This window comes from Gadus morhua, chromosome 9 (genome assembly GCF_902167405.1).
Source record: "Gadus morhua chromosome 9, gadMor3.0, whole genome shotgun sequence".
Lineage (NCBI taxonomy): Eukaryota > Metazoa > Chordata > Actinopteri > Gadiformes > Gadidae > Gadus > Gadus morhua.
The window spans coordinates 17,469,791-17,495,122 of record NC_044056.1 but is presented as its reverse complement, the minus strand read 5'-3'; the positions used below and the strand labels follow the sequence as shown (position 1 = coordinate 17,495,122).

General features: G+C 37.6%; 1 protein-coding gene and 2 long non-coding RNA genes across 4 annotated transcripts; 2 read left to right on the top strand and 1 right to left on the bottom strand.

Annotated features, from left to right (window-relative positions):
- The first annotated feature begins 3,346 nt into the window (after positions 1-3,346).
- LOC115550911 (uncharacterized) lies at positions 3,347-6,092 on the top strand. The gene is made up of 3 exons (XR_003977958.1): positions 3,347-3,538; positions 5,351-5,555; positions 5,657-6,092. It is a non-coding gene; the product is annotated as an uncharacterized LOC115550911 (long non-coding RNA).
- Positions 6,093-6,298: 206 nt separating this feature from the next.
- Positions 6,299-7,767, bottom strand: LOC115550960 (nuclear apoptosis-inducing factor 1-like). Its single transcript, XM_030366371.1, has 2 exons — positions 7,005-7,767; positions 6,299-6,579 (listed from the first exon to the last, which is right to left on the bottom strand). The coding sequence occupies exons 1-2, from the start codon at positions 7,426-7,428 to the stop codon at positions 6,572-6,574; spliced, it is 432 nt and encodes a 143-aa protein (XP_030222231.1). The 5' UTR covers positions 7,429-7,767; the 3' UTR covers positions 6,299-6,571.
- Positions 7,768-14,630: 6,863 nt separating this feature from the next.
- Positions 14,631-18,544, top strand: LOC115550954 (uncharacterized). 2 transcript variants are annotated; one of them, XR_003977965.1, is made up of 12 exons: positions 14,631-14,772; positions 14,870-15,061; positions 15,170-15,238; positions 15,316-15,380; positions 15,644-15,781; positions 15,968-16,102; positions 16,325-16,393; positions 16,476-16,570; positions 16,860-16,986; positions 17,702-17,819; positions 18,061-18,135; positions 18,361-18,544. It is a non-coding gene; the product is annotated as an uncharacterized LOC115550954 (long non-coding RNA). The 2 variants fall into 2 exon arrangements; XR_003977964.1 differs by having other exon boundaries at positions 15,316-15,447.
- Positions 18,545-25,332: the final 6,788 nt, after the last annotated feature.

Below are 25,332 nucleotides of genomic sequence, written 5' to 3'. Positions count from 1 at the left end.
TAACCGTAAATCAAGAAACAATACATAACTTTAATTCTTACAGTCGTAATATGTAGATAACACAGAATATTTCCTGAAAATTTAAAAAAGGGTAAAATTCATGGAAAAATCCCGTAAAGTCACAAAAGAGTAATTATCGTAAAATTAACGGCATTATTCTGCCTAAACTAAAGATTTTGCTGATGTTTACATTTTAATTTACAGTATAGAACTGAGAAACATTCAGCAAAATCACACCTTCATTTCTACGGGAAGAATATGTTAAAAAATATGGTCCTCCAGAGGTAGGCCCTAAATTCAATTTATATAAGGAAAACCATTTTAATGATTTTAAAAGCATCTGAAAACATCTGATGGATTTTAATAGCTTTTCAATACTGCTATATTTAAAAGCATCTCAAATTATGGGAATGGTTTTAAAACGAATTATATCGAAACTGATATAAATAATATGATGTAGAAGTTTTATTTCCCCTCGACGGTTGACATTAACGCGCCAAGTTTTAAATAGGCCAATCAGCGCACTGTATCTGACTCCTGGCTGTACTCCGAGCATCTCCGGAGCTGGTTAACTTCGTTTCGGACTTCACCCGTTCAAATCGACGGTCTTCATCGGAGTGAAGTTTAATTTCATCAGCGACTTTTTATGACTTTGCCTCAGCCAGAAGTTGGAGCTGTTTTTCAGTTACCTCGGTATGTAAATCAAGGCGTTAGTTGAATTGTGTTTATTCAGCTTATCAAGAGGGTTGCATTACAGACAGTTAACATTGTGTTAATGTCCCCATAGCTTTACCTTTAGCTACATTAGACTTTCAGAACAGCCTGGAAACGCATGTAATATATGTGCAGACGTGTTTAGGAGACATTGGTTTGACTGCTTTTAAAAAATGCCGTGTGGGTTTATCCGCCTGGCGGGATAAAGCAGGATCCGTCTATGTGCTGGAGCCTGCGGTTATCTTGCGTGTGGGTTTATCCGCCTGGCGGGATAAAGCAGGATCCGTCTATGTGCGTGGTTATCTTGCGGTGCGAGTTTACCCACCTGGCGGGCTAAAGCAGGATCCGTCTATGTGCTGAAGCTTATTGTGGACATGACGGCGTATTTGTCCATCCGTCCAAACCATTTTAATGATTTTAAAAGCATCTGAAAACATCTGATGGATTTTAATAGCTTTTCAATACTGCTATATTTAAAAGCATCTCAAATTATGGGAAAGGTTTTTAAAACAAATTATATCGAAACTGATATAAATAGTATGATGTAGAAGTTTTATTTCCCCTCGACGGTTGACATTAACGCGCCGAGTTTTAAATAGGCCAATCAGCGCACTGTATCTGACTCCTGGCTGTACTCCGAGCATCTCCGGAGCTGGTTAACTTCGTTTCGGACTTCACCCGTTCAAATCGACGGTCTTCATCGGAGTGAAGTTTAATTTCATCAGCGACTTTTTATGACTTTGCCTCAGCCAGAAGTTGGAGCTGTTTTTCAGTTACCTCGGTATGTAAATCAAGGCGTTAGTTGAATTGTGTTTATTCAGCTTATCAAGAGGGTTGCATTACAGACAGTTAACATTGTGTTAATGTCCCCATAGCTGTACCTTTAGCTACATTAGACTTTCAGAACAGCCTGGAAACGCATGTAATATATGTGCAGACGTGTTTAGGAGACATTAGTTTGACTGCTTTTGAAAAATGCCGTGTGGGTTTATCCGCCTGGCGGGATAAAGAAGGATCCGTCTATGTGCTGGAGCCTGCGGTTATCTTGCGCGTGGGTTTGTCCGCCTGGCGGGATAAAGCAGGATCCGTCTATGTGCGTGGTTATCTTGCGGTGTGAGTTTACCCACCTGGCGGGCTAAAGCAGGATCCGTCTATGTGCTGAAGCTTATTGTGGATATGACGGCGTATTTGTCCATCGAAGATGTATTCTTGTAACATATGTGGAGAAAACGTTCAGTCTTTAAAAGCATATGTTTTGCATTGCAAACTGCACCGCAATGAACCCCGACATATTTTTAGATGTGTTGGAGCAAGTTGTAAGCAGGTGTTTTCAGGCTATACAGCTCTAAAGTCGCACTTCTATCGCCACCACAACAGTACATCAACCGTTGCTCAGAATGTGACCGTAACGCCATTAAAATGCACCGTCTCACTTTGTGAACGCCAGTGTGAGGGAACTAAACTGTTGGTTGCCCACTTAAAGGAGCACATAGCAGAAGGGCGTCATGTCGCTTGCCCAGTGAGAGGATGCAAAAGTGTGTTCGCTGGAAAAACGTCTTTTACCTCTCACATGTCCAGAAAGCACAGACATTGGGCAGAAAATGTGATTTGTGCATCAATCCAAGATACACACTGTGAGACTCCCACTACAACTGCTACCATACAGGAACCTGCCAGTGTGTCAGATGCTGATGACACTGTAGGGGATGGGTCTAATTTCTGTGACCTGGGGCCGGATTCACAAAGCATTCTTAGGAAGAAAAAAGTTCTTAAGTAGCACTTTTTTCTTAACTATGTTCTTAAGACAAAATTTAAGAAGATTTGATATTCTTGAAGAATTTCTTAGTTTTTTCTTAACTTTTTTCTCAACTTTCTTCTTAAGTTTTTTCCTAAGTTCCTACGTTTTTTCCTAAGAAAGTACTTAAGAACAAATGAGATTCTTGAAGACAAAGTTCTTGAATTTCTTCTCAAATTTCTTCACAACTTTAAGATAACCCTTCACCAGTCTTAAACCAGCTGAAGTGAAAAGGTAAGTCTTTCTTTAAACATATCTATATGACATTTATATGAATTCATTAATATATTGCTTAAACCAAGACTATATGTTAAAAAATGTTGTGAATTTAAGCTTGTCATACTAGTTTTAATATATCAAAAAAGCCTATTTTGACAATATTAAAAGAAATGGGCCTAAACTGTCAGTTACTATTGATAATACCAGACAGTGTTGGGAAGTAATAGTTATCAAGGATGTTTGATTATACTTGAATGTTCTCTTAAGTATATCTAGAAGGCAGTTGTATTTATTTAGATTATTAGATAATTTCAGTAGGCCAAGTCACTGAAAACATATTACTCTTTTTTTTTTTTTAGATGGAAGTTCTTTGGGTGGCAGTTAGGGAGGAAAATCCACCAAGGCCATTGAGAGACAGAATGGATCCGCTCATACTCCCTGATCACATGTTGATTCGACAATATAGGCTCCCTAGGCCTGCAATTATTTATTTGGCAGATATGCTTTGACCTGAAAAGGAAAACAAGGCGATCGTCACCCCTTCCGGTTGTAACGCAAATTTTGGCTGCCCTGAGATTTTTTGCCTCTGGGTCTTTTCAACTGGTGGTGGGGGGCACCCTGGGTGTGAGCCAATCATCCGTTAGCCGAGTGGTCAGAGATGTCACAAATGCACTCTGTAGAAGAGCACGGCAGTTCATCAAGTTTCCAGCAACAGACGCAGAATGCATTCAAACCAAACAGAAATTCTTTGAAATAGCTGGATTTCCAAACGTGCTGGGGGCAGTTGATGGGACACATATTGCAATCAAAGTATGATAATGTACAAATATCCTATTCTTTTATTCTTGTTATTTTGGATCCATTCTGCTTTGTTATGTTGTTTATAAAAATATTGACTTGAATATATATACAGGTGCTGGTCAAATTATTAGAATATCATGAAAAAGTTGATTTATTTCAGTAATTATATTCAGAACGTGAAACTTACATATTATATCAATTCATTACACACAGAGTGATATATTTGAAATGTTTATTTCTTTTAATTTGGATGATTAGTACTGACAATTACTGAAAATCCCAAATTCAGTATCTCAGAAAATTAGAATATTAGTTACGACTAGTACAAAAAATGATTTTTTTAGAAATGTGGGCCAACTGAAAAGTATGAACATGGAAAGTTTCAGCATGTATGGCAATCAATACTTAGTTGCAGCTCCTTTTGCCTGAATTGCTGCAGCAATACGGCGTGGCATGGAGTCGACCAGTCTGTTGCACTCCTCAGGTGTTATGAGAGCCCAGGTTGCTTTAATAGTGGCCTTCAGCTCTTCAGCATTGTTGGGTCTGGCATCTCGCATCTTCCGCTTCACAATACCCCATAGGTTTTCTATGGGGTTAAGGTCAGGTGAGTTTGCAGGCCAATCAAGAAGAGGGATACCATGGTCCTTAAACCAGGTACTGGTAGATTTGGCACTGTGTGCAGGTGCCAAGTCATGTTGGAAAATGAAATCGTCACCTCCATAAAGTTGGTCCGCGGCAGGCAGCATAAAGTGTTCTAAAACTTCCTGGTAGACTGCTGCATTGACCCTGGACCTCAGGAAACACAGTGGACCAACAGCAGCAGATGACATGGCACCCCAGACCATTACTGACTGTGGAAATTTTACACTGGACTTCAGGCAACGTGGATTCTGTGCCTCTCCTGTCTTCCTCCAGACTCTGGGACCTTGATTTCCAAAGGAGATACAAAATTTACTTTCATCTGAAAACATAACTTTGGACCACTCAGCAGCAGTCCAGTCCTTTTTGTCTTGAGCCCAGGCGAGACGCTTTTGACGTTGTCTCTTATTCAAGAGTGGCTTTACACGAGGAATGCGGACAGCTGAAGCCCATATCTTGCATACGTCGGTGTGTGGTGCTTCTTGAAGCACTGACTCCAGCTACAGTCCACTCTTTGTGGATCTCCCCCACATTTTTGAATCGGTTTTGTTTGACAATCCTCTCCAGGGCGCGTTTATTCCCTCTTGCTTGTACACTCTTTTCTACCACATCTTTTTCCTTCCCTTCGCCTCTCTATTAATGTGCTTGGACACAGAGCTCTGGAACATCCAACTCTTTGGTCAATGGACCTTTTGTGTCTTGCCCTCATTCTTTAAAGTATCAATGGTCATCTTTTGGCAGTTGTCACAGTCAGCAGTCTTCCCCATGATTGTGTGTCAACAGAATCAAAACGAGAGACCATTAAAGGACTTTCCGTGTTTTGAGTTAGGTAGCTAATTAGAGTGTGGCAAAGGTGTCTTCAATATCTGACCTTCTCACCATATTTAATTTTCGAGATGGTTGAATTTAGGGTTTCATGGTAGTCAGCTATACTCATCTTCTTTTTGGCAAAAAAACATTATAATGTATCAGTCTGTTTTGGAATGAATGTATACATTCTACAGGTTTTACTTCTAAAAGGGAATTAATGAAATAAATCAATTTTTCAATGATATTTCTAATAATATGAACCAGCACCGTATATGTGTATGTATGTATGTATATATATATATATATATATATATATATATGTGTGTGTTACGTGGGGATTAATGTGCTAACTAACTTATATTCATTTCATAGGCACCAAGTGATGAGGAGGATGGCTTTGTCAATAGAAAGAACTTCCACTCCATTAACACTCAGGTGATCTGTGATGCAACACTAAGGGTTACTGACCTTGTGGCAAGGTGGCCAGGCAGTACCCATGACTCCTTCATATTGATGAATTCGGGAACTTATTAAATTTAATTTAATGAAGGAGAAATGCCAGATGGATGGTTGTTAGGTGAGTAACTACTAGTGATGAATTTTAATTTAGACTACACAAAATCATTCACTGTATAATACTTCAATAATTGACCTAACTACTTTCCTAACCAATAAAAGGTGATAGTGGCTACGCTCTACGACCATGGCTGATGACTCCAATCCTCCACCCAGCAACAGAGCCTGAACAGCGCTACAGCCGTGCGCAACGCAAAACCAGAAGTGTTGTGGAGAGGTGCATTGGGGTTGTCAAATCCAGATTTCGATGCATTGACCGCTCTGGTGGAGTGCTCCAATACACCCCTGAAAAGGGGTGTAAAATCATCACCTGTGCCTTCATCCTGCACAACATCTGCATGATGTACCGGCTGCCTCTTCCGGATGTTCCAGACCACCATGAACCAGAGGGAGATGGCCCCGTCCCCGCCCCATGTAATACCGGCATTCAAGTGAGACAAGAGCTTGTAAGGAGGAGATTCATGTGAATAAATAAATAATAAACGACACCTGAAAATCTATGAGCAATTTCTTTTATTATTAATATTACTAATACTCATTACTAATACTAATATATAATATATTACTCTAATATAATATAATACAATACTTTATAATACTCTAATCTATAATATATTACTCTAATATATTCTATAATATAATCCAATACTCTAATACTCTAATATATATCTAATATAATACTATAATTCTCTAATATACTCTAATATAATATAATCCAATACTCTAATACTCTAATATATATACAATACTCTAATATACTCTATAATACTCTAATATATTATTACTAATACTAATACATTCTTCCTAATATTCCTTTTTTTTAGCTCAAATTTGGCTTTGGCCAAGAGCAGTTTCTCTCTCTCCACCAGTAGAAGTTGCTCTTGAACCCTTCTAAGTCCTCGCACTTCCTCCAAAAGGCCTCTTTGAATACAGATCATGTCCTCCATGCTGGGTGTCATCACTGGTGTGGGCTGGAGGATGGATTCTGAAATTAGTTGTGAGAGACTAAGATCTTCTTCAGAATTCTGTAAGAACAAAAAGAACAGCAGAAGGTTCAATTCAATTGTAAAAACCAAGGGGTAAATGTCAGGACTGAGTGAGAACTGAGATTTCCATCTCTGCAGTCATCTCATCTAGTAAATCAAATTCCAGTAACAGCCTAGGCTACTGTTTTAGTGTGTTACAGCAAACAGCAATACATAACTGTAATTACACTACTTTTGTAACACATTATGCCCAACACTGGATGGTAGGCGCAGAAAGACACTCATGCTGAAAAGTCAATTTCTCAGTCAGTCATCAAATCAAGGTCCACCATAGCATCTACAGAAAAGCAACAGAATCAGGAAAATTGGGCCATTAGTTAGGTAGTGAAAAAAAAAAGCTTCATCAACAGGATCAACGTAATGATCAATAGCTAACAGTTAGTGACAGTAGCTTGTGAGCTTACCCGTATGTGTCTGCTGTAGCAGCTGCATACAGCTGTGGTCTCCAGTGTCCACCCCTCCTTGAACGCCTCCTACCAGAGATTCCCCTATCATCCCCAAAATCTTCTCCTCCAAAGGGTCGAGTTTAACAGAGGACGTCCCTCCTCCTGTCTTCCTCGTCTCCCTCGTCCTCTCAGCAGCTTTTTTCTTTACGAGGGATTTTACGTCCGCCCATTTTTTTTTTATTGCAATCGCATCGCGCTCCGTCTCCCCTACTGCGGACACCGATTGGGCAACTTTCGCCCACGCCCTCTTCTTATTATCTGCAGTGACAACGTTATCCAACTTCCCCATTAACATTCTTTGCCTCGAAACCACCTCCTCCACCAACACCTCCAACTCCTGTTTTGAAAAGTTCTTGCTGCGCTTCGCACTGTTGTCCTCCATTTTTTCGGTTTATTATTTAACGGTTTATTCTCCGTGAAACCCAAACCATAAACATCAACAAAGTACACGTAACATAGCAACGGGGCCAGCCCCCACCGCTGCTCCAGCAACAACAAGAGCGCACGAGGACGAACATTACATGCATTCCTCTACTACGTTAACAATCTAAGAAGTTCTTAAGTGAGAAAACTAAGAAGTTCGTAAGACAATCGACAATTCTTAAGAAAAAAATGGTGAATAGCGTTTAAGAAGATTCTTAGGAACTTCTTATATGTTTTCTTAAGAATCTTCTTAAGTTTTATCTTAAGAACACTTTAGTGAATCCGGCCCCTGTATCTGAGAAATATATGTATGTTTTACATGAAACTTCAGGGACAGCATCTTCTTCCAGTGTCTACCATTCAAAACATTGTTGAAGAAATACAGAATATACATGAGTTGGGACAGACATATACTTTGAATCGTCTAAACTTGCTTCTAAAAGATATGTCAGTTTCAGATGAAGACATTGTAAAAATTAGTGACACAATCAAACAATCTGACCTGTTTACAGCTTGCCACACAGGGCCAATGAGAACTGCTTACTCAAGAACCCAGTGCTTTAAAGACATGTTCAAATATGTGGAGCCCAAAAAAATCTTGTTGGGCAGAGATGAGAACAGGATAGAGAGGTGTGCCTATTATATTCCTGTGCTTAAGACTTTAAAGGGTATGCAGGAGTCCAGTTTTTGGCAGGGCCTCATGTCAGTGGATCATAATAATGTTTCCAAAACAGATGTTCTCTCTGACTGTTGTGATGGTAAGGTGTTTATGTTAAACACATTTTTTCAGGAAAACCCAAGTTGTCTCAAGCTGGTTTTGTACCAGGATGCATTCGAAGTTGTGAACCCATTGGGATCTGCAAAAAAGAAGCACAAGGTTTTAGCTGTGTACTTCTCTCTTCTCAACATGCCCCCCCATGTACGATCAAATGTTGACCACATGCTGCTGGTTTTATTGTGTAGAGAGAAGGATTTTAAGGAATTTGGCCAGGCCAAGGTTTTTTCTGAACTCCTTACTGATCTGAAAGAACTGGAGGAAAATGGGATAACAATGGGAGATGAACTTGTAGTAAAGGGAGCTCTCTACTGCATTGCTGGAGACAACCTGGGCTCTCACGCCATTGGTGGTTTCACAGAAAATTTCAGTTCATCTCAGTACTTCTGCAGATATTGTTTGATTTCTCGAACTGAACTTCAGGGTGCTGATCCTAACATCTGTGGACTGGAGCGGACTCCAGAAACGTACAGCTCTGCCATTGAACAGCTGGAGACAGAGGATTCTCCACAAGTACAAGGGATAAAGTTTAGGTCACTATTTAATACTCTACAAAACTTTGATGTTTGTTCACCTGGCCTGCCCCCCTGTCTCGGTCATGACATCTTTGAGGGTGTCCTCTCATACGATGTTGCTCTTTACCTCAAGTATTCCATCAAAAAAAAGAAATGGTTCACCTACACAATTTTGAACAGGCGAATCAAGCAGTTAAAATACAAAGCAACAGATGCTTCCTCCAAACCTTGTGAGGTCAGTCCTCACACACTGAAACTGAGTGGACATGCTGTCCAAAATTGGAACTTCTTGAGACTGTTGCCTCTGATAATTGGAGACAAAGTGCAGGACCCCGAAGATAATGTGTGGCAGTGACTTTTGCAGCTTAAGGACATTGTTGACCTAATTTGTGCTCAGCAAATTTCCAAGGCTCAGGTTGCCTATCTAGATGTTCTCATCCAAGAATATTTGGAAACCAGGAAGGCACTATTTCCAGAAATCAACTTGAGACCTAAACACCATTTTTTGCGGCATTATCCAGGACTGATCCTGAAATTTGGCCCACTCATGAGGGTATGGGCTATGCGTTTTGAGAGCAAACATAGTTACTTCAAAAGATGTACAAGGCATCTGAAGAATTTCAAAAATCTGTGTTTGACTCTTTCAGAGAGGCATCAAATGTTTCAGGCCTTTCTTTCCGCTGGGTCAGTGAGTCCTCCAGCCTTGCAAATAAAAGATGGATCACCATTTTACTCAGAGCTTTACAGTGAGCAAGTTAAAGGCACAATTCTCCATTTTGGCTTCACTGAAAGAAATACAAAAAATCCTGGTGATGTGCAGTATAATGGGATAATTTACAGAAAGGGCCAATTTGTTGTCACTAAGAATGATGATTCAGTGGAGTTTGGTGAAATCATCCTCATTCTTGTGAAAGATGATTTTGCATTTCATTTTCTGATGAGAGTGTATGATGGGGAATTTCTTTCACACTACCACATGTACTGTGTAAAAAACACTGGAAGATTAGAATGCAGACTTGTTAGTGAACTAATTGACATGTGGCCTTTATCATATTACATAAACAATGGATACCATATTGTCCCATTGAAGCACAGTCTCTTGTCACACTGAATCAGCAGGCCAGATTATTTTGTCTGTCTTTACAGATATGGCTGAATCACTTCAAATAAGCAATGCCATAGCAGCAGTGCTTCCAGATCTTCCTGATCAAGTTGTCAAGTCAGTAGAAGATGCTTTGAAAACACTTGGTGCAGTAACAACAGATGATTTGAAGTACATTGCAGAGGGAGACTTGCTGCCAGTATTAAAGCCCATACAAGCCAGAAGACTGGTTGCTGCCTGGGCCCAAAAGGGTGAGTGTAAAACATTGACACCACTACACAGCACACTTCTCTTACAGGACTGCACAAGTAATGTAATAGTTTAATAATTTCTTTAAGAATAGAAAAACATTAAAGGTTTAATGATTTCTCTTTTGTCTCTTTTGTTGTACTTTTACAGACTCATTCACTCCAACTCCAGCCCCGGCATGTTCCCCTCCAGTGTCTCTCCAATCCTCTCTGTCCTCAGTCACTCCCTCACCAACATCATCCACAGCTACATCATCACCCTCAGGAAGTTATCGACCTGCGCCAAACTGGATAGACAATTTTCAGATACCATGGCAGAAGCTCTCTGAAGAGATATTACAGAGTTTGGAAAGAGAGAAAAGACCAAGTCCAAAACTACGACGAGAAATGATAAGGATTGTGGTCTCTGAGATGATCAGGATTTGTAAGAATCCAACCAAACACAACACCACAGAGATAGCAAAAAGGATGGTGGCCAGGTATCCAAAGTCTCTTAAAGATGTGATTGATGGTGATGTTATTGGACTTGGATATCATTCCCTGGCAAAGCAACTCCAGTCAAGAGTTGAAAATGTCAAACGACCTGACACACCAAAGATACAGAAACGCAAAGCAGCATCAGATGATGACACAGATGAAATATCTGCTGAACAAAGAGCCAGTGTTCAAGACACCTATGGCTGTGTCAACTGGATGCCGAAACATCTGCCACTCCCTGAGACTGTGGAGAGTCAGCTAGAAAAAAAAGAAAAAATGAAGACATTTGAAGATATGAACTACAATTCAGATGTTGTGAAAGACTTAATCAAGTCCACATATTTCACGCAGCGTAAAGAGATCAATAATGGTGCTAGTATCCAGAAATTAAGCCAGGATTGGCCATTTTTGTTTAAGGAAGTTGGTATGGCAGCACACTTCCAGGAACTGACTGGCGTGAGTTTGATTGTGTCCTTCCTTGCCAATGTGGACAAAAAGGGGGCACGTCTCTTAAACTTCTTCAAACGTGTTGATGCACATAAACACAAACAAGTTCTGGATGCTCTTCTTAAGCTTGAAACTGAAAGAGGCCAGTCCACTGGTTGCTCAGAAGAGGTCATACAGATGGTGCTTCTTTTAATGGCTCATTTTGATGAGAAGGAACAGCATCTCTTCCATTACGTTGAGAAGACAAGCCTTGCTGAGGAGGTTCAGGTGGAGAATGTGCCACCAACACCCTGCCTTATTGTGTGTGGTAAGTAAACTGAACCAAACCTGCAAGCTTTCTCTATCGGTGTACTAACACCCACTTGTACTTGTACTTGGCTTGTTTATTTTCATGTTAGCTTTTAGCCCACTTTGAGACACTGGCTAATTTGAATTTATGGCTGTTATTGAAGCCCTTGTCATTATCATTAAAGTACATTTTTTATTCATGTTTATTCTTAGGGTCCTCCTGCTTTGCCTCTGAGACATTTATGTTGAGCATCGACAGAAAGGTTGTCAATGACCACATCACTTCCTTCACATCTGCCATCTGCCTGATGTTTGGCAGTTACTACTGCCTGAACATACACTACCCGGTGGATCTACGGTCTACACTGGAGTTCCTCCAACGGTAACATTTCTTTCTTTGGTAACACTTTACAATAAGGTACGCAAAAACGTGTGTAGTTACTGAGGAACGAATGAGTAATGAATGATGAACGAATGATGAACGACCAGGGCCCTAACTGGGGCCCTAACGGGGCCCTAGCAGGGCCCTAAGTGAGTTACTCAGTAACTACTGAGGAGTTACTGGTAAACAGACTCGGGGACTACTCTATTCGTTACTGAGTCTGGGTGTGTGTTTGGATCAGGCATTTGGGCTGTTATGTACTTGCTGATAAAGTTGTTACTGTGAATGATGAACAACCAGGGCCCTAACTGAGGCCCTAACAGGGCCCTAAGTGACAGTTACTCAGTAACTACTGAGGAATTACTGGTAAACAGACTGGGGGACTAATGTATTCGTTACTGAGTAACTGTCACTTAGGGCCCTGTTAGGGTTCCAGTTAGGGCCCTGGTTGTTCATCATTCGATACTCAGTAACAAATACAGTAGTCCCCTAGTCTGTTTACCAGTAATTCCTCAGTAGTTACTGAGTAACTGTCACTTAGGGCCCTGTTAGGGCCCTGGTTGTTCATCATTCGTTACTCACTAACGAATACATTGGTCCCCCAGTCTGTTTACCAGTAACTTAGGGCCCTGTTAGGGCCCCGTTAGGGCCCCAGTTAGGGCCCTGGTCGTTCATCATTCGTTACTCATTTGTTCCTCAATAACTACACAAGTTTTTGCGTACCTTATTGTAAAGTGTTACCCTTTCTTTTTATTTAACATTAGAAAATGCAAGGCATAAGATATCCCACCTGAGATGTTTTCTCTCTCTCTTTCTTAAAGGTGTTTCTTTTCAATAAATCCTGAGAACGGCACCAAAGTCGAGTGGAACAGGAAGAGAAAAGTGTTCTCAGTCAATCCCAGAGTCCTCACTCTGATCTCAGACCTGGCTGACCATGAGTGGACCTTCCAGTGAAGTTGAGGGACAATATGATAAAAGGTACACTCGATGTTATACACACTGCAGATATAGTGTTGTGTTTTTGTTGAAAGTTTTACAAGAAAAATTGTCTGGTACACTTTGTACATGTTCAGCGTTACTGCACTGGTTTTGTACTTTCACTTAAGTGTAAAGGTATCTTGTTACATTGTGTAAGTAAAGTGTGTTCCGCTTACTACACTGGTTTTGAAATTGGAACAGTTTATTATGATACATTTAATTAACCTCACTGTTTTGTTCCAATTGGGCTTGCTGTAGATGAAGTATGTGGATTTAACTTAGCGCTTTCAATTGATCGCCCCATAGTACTTGGTACATAGTACTTACGCTGGCCAACCATCAGTAAATGGAATTGATTACAATGTTAAACTCTTTTTTTTTCTATGCTCTTTTTCTTTCTAAGATAGTTACAATTTTGATTCTCTTTTTTGAGCCATGCTTGCTTATACATATAATCCAAATGTTCCAAAACAGATGGCCGATAGCAATAATCCACAACGCGTATCATTACTACAAATTGCTTTTGTGCTGCTCTCCCGAGAGCATGGGCTCTCCTTCATGACCCACCCATCATTCATATATATTTTGTTATATGATCAACTTAAAATACTTGATGTTTACAACAAATTTCAAATAAAGAGTATATATTTGAAAAGTTTAAGGTGGATATTTTTTCTGGCTGTTTTGGTACATATAGTAATTTGACAATATTAATTCATGCTCTGTGTATTAACTTTACAGAATAGAATGTGGCACAGAATACACTATTGTCTGGCAAGTTCTGCATCCTCTGCCAACAATCGAACTGCTAATTTGTCTGAATATTTTAAGTATATTTACAAAATATCTAAAAATAAATATCTGATATTTATAAAAATATAATAAATATAATATATATATTTTTTTATATAATTTTTTTCCCGGAATTTCAGTTTTTTTTATTGTTAAAAAAACAAGCAAATTCTTTAACCGTAAAATCAACAGTATCAATATATTTTTTACCATAAAAGAAGAAAAAGTTTTACCGTAATTTAACAGTAGAGTTCTGGCAACCACAGCTGCCGGTATTTGACTGTAAACAATTACAACTTTTCATGTACATTTTCAGGTAAAACAATGTTTTTTTTAAATGTAAAAACTTTATTTTTTACGGTAAAATATTGAGTTAAGCACTTTTTTTAACTTTAAAATAAAACTTTTCATGTACATTTTCAGGTAAAACAATGTTTTTTTTAAAATGTAAAAACTTTATTTTTTACGGTAAAATATTGAGTTAAGCACTTTTTTTAACTGTAAAATAAAACAACTTTTCATGTACATTTTCAGGTAAAAAAATGTTTTTCTAAAATATAAAAACTTTAATTTTTATGGTAAAATATTGAATTAAGCACTTTTTTAAACTGTAAAATAAAACAACTTTTCATGTACATTTTCAGGTAAAAAAAAGTTTTTTTTAATGTAAAACTTTATTTTTTACGCTAAAATATTGAATTAAGCACATATTTTAACTATAAAATCAACAGTATCAATACATTTTTTTACCGTATATGACAAAAATGTTTTACCGTAATTTAACGGTACAGTTTCGGCAACCACAGCTGCCGGTATTTCACCGTAAAAACAGCATATTTTTTTTTACAGTGTAGTTCTAAAGAGAACTACTTTTCGAGGGAGATGAACTTAAACAGAGCATACATTTAATAAGCATGCAATACGAATAAGAAAAAGGCTAATTATTAAAGTATATGAATTGTTTTATTATGTTGGCCGGCGCGAAGTAGAATAAACGGAATAATCACCTCAAGGCAGGGCAATAAACAGTTTGATATGCCCGGCTCGCGGAAGGTTACCGCCCTCGACTTCGTCTCGGGCGGTAAGCCGTCCACGAGCCGGGCCTATCAAACTGTTTATTGCCCGGCCTCTCGGTGATTATTCCTTACTTATTGTAGTCTTTACTTTGTCTATGATGCTGATTTAATTCTTGAATTTATTTGAGCAGGATGCACTCTGGATAAAGAAAATGTATAGTGCTATTGTAACATTTTCTTCCTTTTACTTTTATATAGAGTCTACTTTTTCAAGTTATTCGGGGTGAGCAACTTTCTTCTATAAACATTTTACAGTTATAATTTTATTTCTAACATGTTGTTGATGAAACTCTGATAAACTCTGATTTATTTTTCAATAGAACAAAAACAAAGAAATCTTGGACAAACAGATTTCTAAAAAATGTGAGGACATGATGAAGACTGGCATTGAACAAAATACAAATACCTGGGCTAGAGATGGGCTTTGGGGTCAAGTTTGTACCGGACTTGGCATTCCAAACACAAAAATCCATCGAATAAGACTTCAAGTAGCACATCAATCATTTAAAAAGGTGTTTACTTATCATATTGAGTTATTAAGTCAATGCTGTGTACGCTCCCTCCTCAAATTTTGGGGGGCACACAGCCTTACATTAATGTTGGTTGCGTTTCGTTCAAAGCACACATCTCCATCATCTCCATCGCCACAGGCTAGTGGAACAGATGAGCCTGGAGAACAGTATTCTGAGGTATTAAGTCACTGCTCTCATCAAATTTTGGGGGACACAAAACCTTACACTAAATGTTGGTTGTGTTTCTTTCAAAGCACACATCACCAGGGTCCCTATCGCCACAGGCGGAGCAGATGAACCTGGACAAGAGTATTCTGAGGTATTAAGTCAATGCTGTGTACGCTCTCATCAAATTTTGGGGGGCACACAGCTTTACCATAATACAGGTATTTTTTATTGCTGCTTTTTGTTGACTGGTCTTATGTTGACAGCTCTTTTATGATTTACATAAGTTAATGGTATTTAACTTAAATTTCACAGGATTTGAGATTGATTATATAGAGTTTTGTTTAATTTATTATTAATATGAGGGATATTATTGGGACGATATAATTATTAAAAATGTGTACATTTGTTTTAAAGCTAAAGTCACTGTGGAAGAGATAGAGCACAGAAGCTGTGGTTGCTGTGATCCCGGCCCTCACACATCCAGGTCACAGTTTTCTAATTCATCACAGCGAACTGTGCTCGCTGAGGCCTCACAGATGGCTGACAGGCGAGGTATTTAGTTGTTCTAACATTACCTACAATATAATAAAGTATCAATAATAAACATTACTGAGCAAAGTATTCCAAGTTCTGAAAAAAAAGAACATTTTTACATTGTTTATTTGAACATGTGATTATTGTGTAATTCACTGTATTTCTTTTGTCTTCTTCTGTCTTTATCTATATTTTTTAATTTAGGTAATGGAGGGCCTCTTCCATCTAAATGCCAACCAATGCCAACGTGGGCAGAGTATTTACCTGCTAAACCATTACACGGCAGGTGTAATACTCTTTGGCGAAAGAGACCAAATGAGACAACACAGCTTGCCAAGGGTAATGCTTGTATTCAATCCATTAACCTGTCCGGACTTCAAAAAAACAGTTATTAAGAACAGGTTGATTTGCATTTGTAAAGTTTAATCATTTAGTATGACAGCATGAAGGTTTTGGTTATCTAATTTAAGAATTTGAATAAATCACATTAATTAAATTTATTTTTTCAAAAGAAAACATAACAAACTTCAACTTAAAATGATTTTCTCTTTTTCATTACAGACTGACTTCAGCTTGTACCAAGCAATACTCTCATTTGTGAATGTTGGAGGAGTACACTGGAAACTACTGGTCAGTGATTCAAGGCTGCCGGTCTGAAAACCGTTTTTGTTACTGTATGTGATGTAGTTTTAAATAACATTTATATTTTTAGTACATAATTCCTGCCACATGCTCGGTCTTTTTGGTGGATCCAATGGAGAACAAAGCCGAGGAAGCGGAGTCCAAAAATGCTGCAAAAAGAATAGGGTAGGTCATCAACTTTTTCATAAAGTTGGATTTTACATTTAAGTAGATTTGCCTGAAGAAATCAGTGTAAAATAATTAACAAAATTTCAAAGATGACAATAGCATCTGGTATGATATCATGCACCTTTTTTTGTTAAAAGGTTGCAAATAACAGAATAAGACAGAGATCTCAAAAAGCTGTCAATTAAAGCAGTTATTTGGCTTTGCTGATTAGAAGGTTATTATTATTTAAACCTGACATTGAGATTGTTATTGCATGTAGTTTGATACCTCCATGTGTTTTCCATAGTGAATTCCTGAAGATGAGAAAGATCTGCCACGCAAAGAATGACTGGGGGAGTATAAAGTGGAGAGGAGCCACCATGCCCCATCCTCTTCAACAGGACAGCAGTAGTTGTGGGGTCATCGTCACCATGGTAATGAACGCATGTTTGATATGAATTTTGATCCCTATATATATCTATCAAAGTCAGTAGAAAAAATATGGTTTATCTGACATAGAAAAAACATGGTTTATCTGAAAAGGGCTAAATAACACCGTCATCACCACAAATGAAACACTGATGGCAAAAGTCTTTAGAAGTATTGGCTAAATAGTTTAAGCAATTGAAATATAACAGACAATTGTTGCTCTTCTGAGTTGGTGATTGACAGGACGTCCATCATTTTAACATGGTTTCCATGGGGGATAGGAACAATGTTGCATTGTTCTTTCACTGCATGTCCAAAATTACGTTGTGTTTAATACCTTACATGTCAGATTTTCAGTGGGGAAGTCAGTGTCTTCATTCAATGTACAAAATATGAATAAATAACAATGCAACAAACATTGAGTTTTTAAAATATATTCATTACATAATTTAAAGTCAAATAAGAAGACAAATATTTTATAAATTACAGTTATGACAACAAACAATTGTTGTGCATGATAAAAACTAAAACAACTAATTGATGTTCAAATAGGGAAATCACACTAAAATGTATGTTTGTTTGATTGATGTTAATGTGATTGAAGTGAGGGAAGATTGTTGACACAATCCATGTATTGTATAAGTCTATTTGCATTTATTGCATTTCTGTTTAAACCCAATGTTTCAAATATTACAATCTTCATTCTGTATGTTGGAGTAGATGGCGAAGGCAGTGATGGAGGCATTTCCAGCATTGCCACTCATGTCCTTTGGGACATCCAAGAAGGAGATGGCTAATGCGAGGACTAAGTTTGGACTTGGATTACTCAGTGGTTCAGGTTTGTTAGACGTTTTTCTCATTTCTTTATATGAGGTAGTTCGTTTTGTTATGGTTAAATGCAATAATACGCATTCAAGTAAACTACAGCCTCTTAAAGCGAATGTACATTGCACAGATATACAGGTTTTGTAGTCCAAAGCGTCATTCATTTTAGGCACAAATTCACCATCAAGTATCCCACACATATCTCATATTAACTCATTATCCAATCACATAATCTGGAGTGTATTTTCTTTCAGTGTTTGACATGGACAACCACTGTGCAATGTGCTCTGCCTCGATGCCCAGGATCAGGGCCTTCAACTACTGATTGGGTAAGTGGTTTTCATTATTTCTTGTACATTAATGATTTGGGGTTATTGTATGTTAATATAATCAAATGTATTGTTTGAGTATTTCTGAAATTTTTTCAGAAAAATAAAAACCATGAACAATGTTGCAGACCACCAAAATTCCCTACATTCCTCAAAACAATTGTCCTTCATGGCCTCTTATTCCTGACAATGATAACGATATTGTCTGCTTATTTCATTTTACAGATAATGTGTGACACATGCCAGAGGTGGTACCATGAGCAGTGTCTGGGGATGAGTAAAGACCAACTCCTACAAGCAAGGGCAAGCAAGTGGGATTGTGTCCTTTGCAATTAGGACATTTTATCTTGTGGAGACATGTACAAAAAGAAAAAGTACCAAGTTCATTGAATAAAAAACTATTACAGTATCCATCGATGTAGACAACGAAAGTGGTGTAGCAAAGTTGATAGATGAAGACCCTATGCCGCTGCCTAGAGGTTCAGTGGTGGAACTCCTGGTGGGGTGAAATGATTTCTGCAAAGACGCATGCTGGCCTGTAGAGTAATGGAGTTTGGGTGTCCCCGAACCTTTTCTTAATCATCAAAATTAGGATTCCTATACTTGCAAGATCACATTATTATTCCACTGTGATCCTACAAAGAGAAAAGCATTAAAATATTTAAGTGAACAGCAATGAAGCCCACGTGCTGGAGGAATAGGGCCAAAAGCAAAAATGGGAAATCAAACAGGAATAACTATTCTAAATACATAGAAAATGTTGTACATCAGAAATATTTACATGGAGACGGGTTTAAAAAATCTACACATCAGAAAGTCCTGAAACTTCTCGGGTGACACTATGGGATCGTGAACTATAACCCTGAAGTGAAATGAGCCTGAAATAACAGGGCATTTTCTTTTAAATTGAATCCAAAATCATATGTAATATGTCTCATATTGGAAACTTTGGTTGGCTTTTATTTTGAAACTCCACATCAGAATGTTCTGAAACTTCTTGCGTGACCCCATGGGGTCTTGAACTATAACCCTGAAGTGAAATGAGCCTGAAATAACAGGGCATTTTCTTTTAAATTGAATCCAAATTCATATGTAATATGTCTCATATTGGAAACTTTGGTTGGCTTTTATTTTGAAACTACAAATCAGAATGTTCTGAAACTTCTTGCGTGACCACATGGGGTCTTGAACTATAACCATGAAGTGAAATGAGCCTGAAATAACAGGGCATTTTCTTTTAAATTGAATCCCAAATCATATGTAATATGTCTCATATTGGACATTTTGGTTGGCTTTTATTTTGAAACTCCACGTCAGAATGTTCTGAAAGGTCTTGCGTGACCCCATGGGGTCTTGAACTATAACCATGAAGTGAAATGAGCCTGAAATAACAGGGCATTTTCTTTTAAATTGAATCCCAAATCATATGTAATATGTCTCATATTGGACATTTTGGTTGGCTTTTATTTTAAATTGAATCCCAAATCATATGTAATATGTCTCATATTGGACATTTTGGTTGACCCCATGGGGTCGTGAACTATAAGCCTGGAGGGAAATGAGCCAGAAATAACAGGGCATTTTCTTTTAAATTGAATCCAAAATCATATGTAATATGTCTAATATTGGAAACTTTGGTTGGCTTTTATTTTGAAACTACACGTCAGAATGTTCTGAAACTTCTTGCGTGACCCCATGGCGTCTTGAACTACAACCATGAAGTGAAATGAGCCTGAAATAACAGGGCATTTTCTTTTAAATTGAATCCAAATTTATATTTAATATGTCTCATATTGGAATACTTGGTTGGCTTTTATTTTGAAACTCCACATCAGAATGTTCTGAAACTCCTTGCGTGACCCCATGGGGTCGTGAACTATGACCATGAAGTGAAATGAGCCTGAAATAACAGGGCATTTTCTTTTAAATTGAATCCAAATTTATATTTAATATGTCTCATATTGGAATACTTGGTTGGCTTTTATTTTGAAACTCCACATCAGAATGTTCTGAAACTCCTTGCGTGACCCCATGGGGTCGTGAACTATGACCATGAAGTGAAATGAGCCTGAAATAACAGGGCATTTTCTTTTAAATTGAATCCAAAATCATATGTAATATGTCTCATATTGGAAATTTTGGTTGGCTTTTATTTTGAAACTCCACATCAGAATGTTCTGAAACTTCTTGGGTTACCCTATGGGGTCGTCGACCTATAACCATGAAGTGAAATGAGCCTGAAATAACAGGGCATTTTCTTTTAAATTGAATCCAAAATCATACGTAATATGTCTCATATTGGACATTGTGGTTGGCTTTTATTTGAAACTCCACATCAGAATGTTCTGAAACTTCTTGGGTTACCCTATGGGGTCGTGACCTATAACCATGAAGTGAAATGAGCCTGAAATAACAGGGCATTTTCTTTTAAATTGAATCCAAAATCATATGTAATATGTCTCATATTGGACATTGTGGTTGGCTTTTATTATGAAACTCCACATCAGAATGTTCTGAAACTTCTTGCGTGACCCCATGGGGTCTTGAACTATAACCCTGAAGTGAAATGAGCCTGAAATAACAGGGCATTTTCTTTTAAATTGAATCCAAAATCATATGTAATATGTCTAATATTGGAAACTTTGGTTGGCTTTTATTTTGAAACTACACAGTCAGAATGTTCTGAAACTTCTTGCGTGACCCCATGGCGTCTTGAACTATAACCATGAAGTGAAATGAGCCTGAAATAACAGGGCATTTTCTTTTAAATTGAATCCAAATTATATGTAATATGTCTCATATTGGAATACTTTGGTTGGCTTTTATTTTGAAACTCCACATCAGAATGTTCTGAAACTTCTTGCGTGACCCCATGGGGTCGTGAACTATGAACCATGAAGTGAAATGAGCCTGAAATAACAGGGCATTTTCTTTTAAATTGAATCCAAAATCATATGTAATATGTCTCATATTGGAAATTTTGGTTGGCTTTTATTTTGAAACTCCACATCAGAATGTTCTGAAACTTCTTGGGTTACCCTATGGGGTCTCGACCTATAACCATGAAGTGAAATGAGCCTGAAATAACAGGGCATTTTCTTTTAAATTGAATCCAAAATCATACTGTAATATGTCTCATATTGGACATTGTGGTTGGCTTTTATTTTGAAACTCCACATCAGAATGTTCTGAAACTTCTTGGGTTACCCTATGGGGTCGTGACCTATAACCATGAAGTGAAATGAGCCTGAAATAACAGGGCATTTTCTTTTAAATTGAATCCAAAATCATACGTAATATGTCTCATATTGGACATTGTGGTTGGCTTTTATTTTGAAACTCCACATCAGAATGTTCTGAAACTTCTTGGGTTACCCTATGGGGTCGTGACCTATAACCATGAAGTGAAATGAGCCTGAAATAACAGGGCATTTTCTTTTAAATTGAATCCAAAATCATACGTAATATGTCTCATATTGGACATTGTGGTTGGCTTTTATTATGAAACTCCACATCAGAATGTTCTGAAAACTTTTGCGTTACCCCATGGGGTCGTGAACTATAACCCTGAATTGAAATGAGCCTGAAATAACAGGGCATTTTCTTTTAAATTGAATCCAAAATCATATGTAATATGTCTCATATTGGAAACTTTGGTTGGCTTTTATTTTGAAACTCCACATCAGAATGTTCTGAAACTTCTTGCGTGACCCCATGGGGTCTTGAACTATAACCCTGAAGAGAAATGAGCCTGAAATAACAGGGCATTTTCTTTTAAATTGAATCCAAAATCATATGTAATATGTCTAATATTGGAAACTTTGGTTGGCTTTTATTTTGAAACTACACGTCAGAATGTTCTGAAACTTCTTGCGTGACCCCATGGCGTCTTGAACTACAACCATGAAGTGAAATGAGCCTGAAATAACAGGGCATTTTCTTTTAAATTGAAATCCAAAATTTATATTTAATATGTCTCATATTGGAATACTTGGTTGGCTTTTATTTTGAAACTCCACATCAGAATGTTCTGAAACTCCTTGCGTGACCCCATGGGGTCGTGAACTATGACCATGAAGTGAAATGAGCCTGAAATAACAGGGCATTTTCTTTTAAATTGAATCCAAATCATATGTAATATGTCTCATATTGGACATTTTGGTTGGCTTTTATTATGAAACTCCACATCAGAATGTTCTGAAAACTTTGCGTTACCCCATGGGGTCGTGAACTATAACCCTGAATTGAAATGAGCCTGAAATAACAGGGCATTTTCTTTTAAATTGAATCCAAAATCATATGTAATATGTCTCATATTGGAAACTTTGGTTGGCTTTTATTTTGAAACTCCACATCAGAATGTTCTGAAAACTTCTTGCGTTACCCCATGGGGTCTTGAACTATAACCCTGAAGAGAAATGAGCCTGAAATAACAGGGCATTTTCTTTTAAATTGAATCCAAAATCATATGTAATATGTCTAATATTGGAAACTTTGGTTGGCTTTTATTTTGAAACTACACGTCAGAATGTTCTGAAACTTCTTGCGTGACCCCATGGCGTCTTGAACTACAACCATGAAGTGAAATGAGCCTGAAATAACAGGGCATTTTCTTTTAAATTGAATCCAAAATCATATGTAATAGTGAAATGAGCCTGAAATAACAGGGCATTTTCTTTTAAATTGAATCCAAAATCATATGTAATATGTCTCATATTGGACATTTTGGTTGGCTTTTATTATGAAACTCCACATCAGAATGTTCTGAAAACTTTTGCGTTACCCCTTGGGGTCGTGAACTATAACCCTGAATTGAAATGAGCCTGAAATAACAGGGCATTTTCTTTTAAATTGAATCCAAAATCATATGTAATATGTCTCATATTGGAAACTTTGGTTGGCTTTTATTTTGAAACTCCACATCAGAATGTTCTGAAACTTCTTGCGTGACCCCATGGGGTCTTGAACTATAACCCTGAAGAGAAATGAGCCTGAAATAACAGGGCATTTTCTTTTAAATTGAATCCAAAATCATATGTAATATGTCTAATATTGGAAACTTTGGTTGGCTTTTATTTTGAAACTACACGTCAGAATGTTCTGAAACTTCTTGCGTGACCCCATGGCGTCTTGAACTACAACCATGAAGTGAAATGAGCCTGAAATAACAGGGCATTTTCTTTTAAATTGAATCCAAATTTATATTTAATATGTCTCATATTGGAATACTTGGTTGGCTTTTATTTTGAAACTCCACATCAGAATGTTCTGAAACTCCTTGCGTGACCCCATGGGGTCGTGAACTATGACCATGAAGTGAAATGAGCCTGAAATAACAGGGCATTTTCTTTTAAATTGAATCCAAAATCATATGTAATATGTCTCATATTGGAAATTTTGGTTGGCTTTTATTTTGAAACTCCACATCAGAATGTTCTGAAACTTCTTGGGTTACCCTATGGGGTCTCGACCTATAACCATGAAGTGAAATGAGCCTGAAATAACAGGGCATTTTCTTTTAAATTGAATCCAAAATCATACGTAATATGTCTCATATTGGACATTGTGGTTGGCTTTTATTTTGAAACTCCACATCAGAATGTTCTGAAACTTCTTGGGTTACCCTATGGGGTCGTGACCTATAACCATGAAGTGAAATGAGCCTGAAATAACAGGGCATTTTCTTTTAAATTGAATCCAAAATCATACGTAATATGTCTCATATTGGACATTGTGGTTGGCTTTTATTATGAAACTCCACATCAGAATGTTCTGAAAACTTTTGCGTTACCCCATGGGGTCGTGAACTATAACCCTGAATTGAAATGAGCCTGAAATAACAGGGCATTTTCTTTTAAATTGAATCCAAAATCATATGTAATATGTCTCATATTGGAAACTTTGGTTGGCTTTTATTTTGAAACTCCACATCAGAATGTTCTGAAACTTCTTGCGTGACCCCATGGGGTCTTGAACTATAACCCTGAAGAGAAATGAGCCTGAAATAACAGGGCATTTTCTTTTAAATTGAATCCCAAATCATATGTAATATGTCTCATATTGGAAACTTTGGTTGGCTTTTATTTTGAAACTACACGTCAGAATGTTCTGAAACTTCTTGCGTGACCCCATGGCGTCTTGAACTACAACCATGAAGTGAAATGAGCCTGAAATAACAGGGCATTTTCTTTTAAATTGAATCCAAATTTATATTTAATATGTCTCATATTGGAATACTTGGTTGGCTTTTATTTTGAAACTCCACATCAGAATGTTCTGAAACTCCTTGCGTGACCCCATGGGGTCGTGAACTATGACCATGAAGTGAAATGAGCCTGAAATAACAGGGCATTTTCTTTTAAATTGAATCCAAAATCATATGTAATATGTCTCATATTGGAAATTTTGGTTGGCTTTTATTTTGAAACTCCACATCAGAATGTTCTGAAACTTCTTGGGTTACCCTATGGGGTCTCGACCTATAACCATGAAGTGAAATGAGCCTGAAATAACAGGGCATTTTCTTTTAAATTGAATCCAAAATCATACGTAATATGTCTCATATTGGACATTGTGGTTGGCTTTTATTTTGAAACTCCACATCAGAATGTTCTGAAACTTCTTGGGTTACCCTATGGGGTCGTGACCTATAACCATGAAGTGAAATGAGCCTGAAATAACAGGGCATTTTCTTTTAAATTGAATCCAAAATCATACGTAATATGTCTCATATTGGACATTGTGGTTGGCTTTTATTTTGAAACTCCACATCAGAATGTTCTGAAACTTCTTGGGTTACCCTATGGGGTCGTGACCTATAACCATGAAGTGAAATGAGCCTGAAATAACAGGGCATTTTCTTTTAAATTGAATCCAAAATCATACGTAATATGTCTCATATTGGACATTGTGGTTGGCTTTTATTATGAAACTCCACATCAGAATGTTCTGAAAACTTTTGCGTTACCCCATGGGGTCGTGAACTATAACCCTGAATTGAAATGAGCCTGAAATAACAGGGCATTTTCTTTTAAATTGAATCCAAAATCATATGTAATATGTCTCATATTGGAAACTTTGGTTGGCTTTTATTTTGAAACTACACGTCAGAATGTTCTGAAACTTCTTGCGTGACCCCATGGCGTCTTGAACTACAACCATGAAGTGAAATGAGCCTGAAATAACAGGGCATTTTCT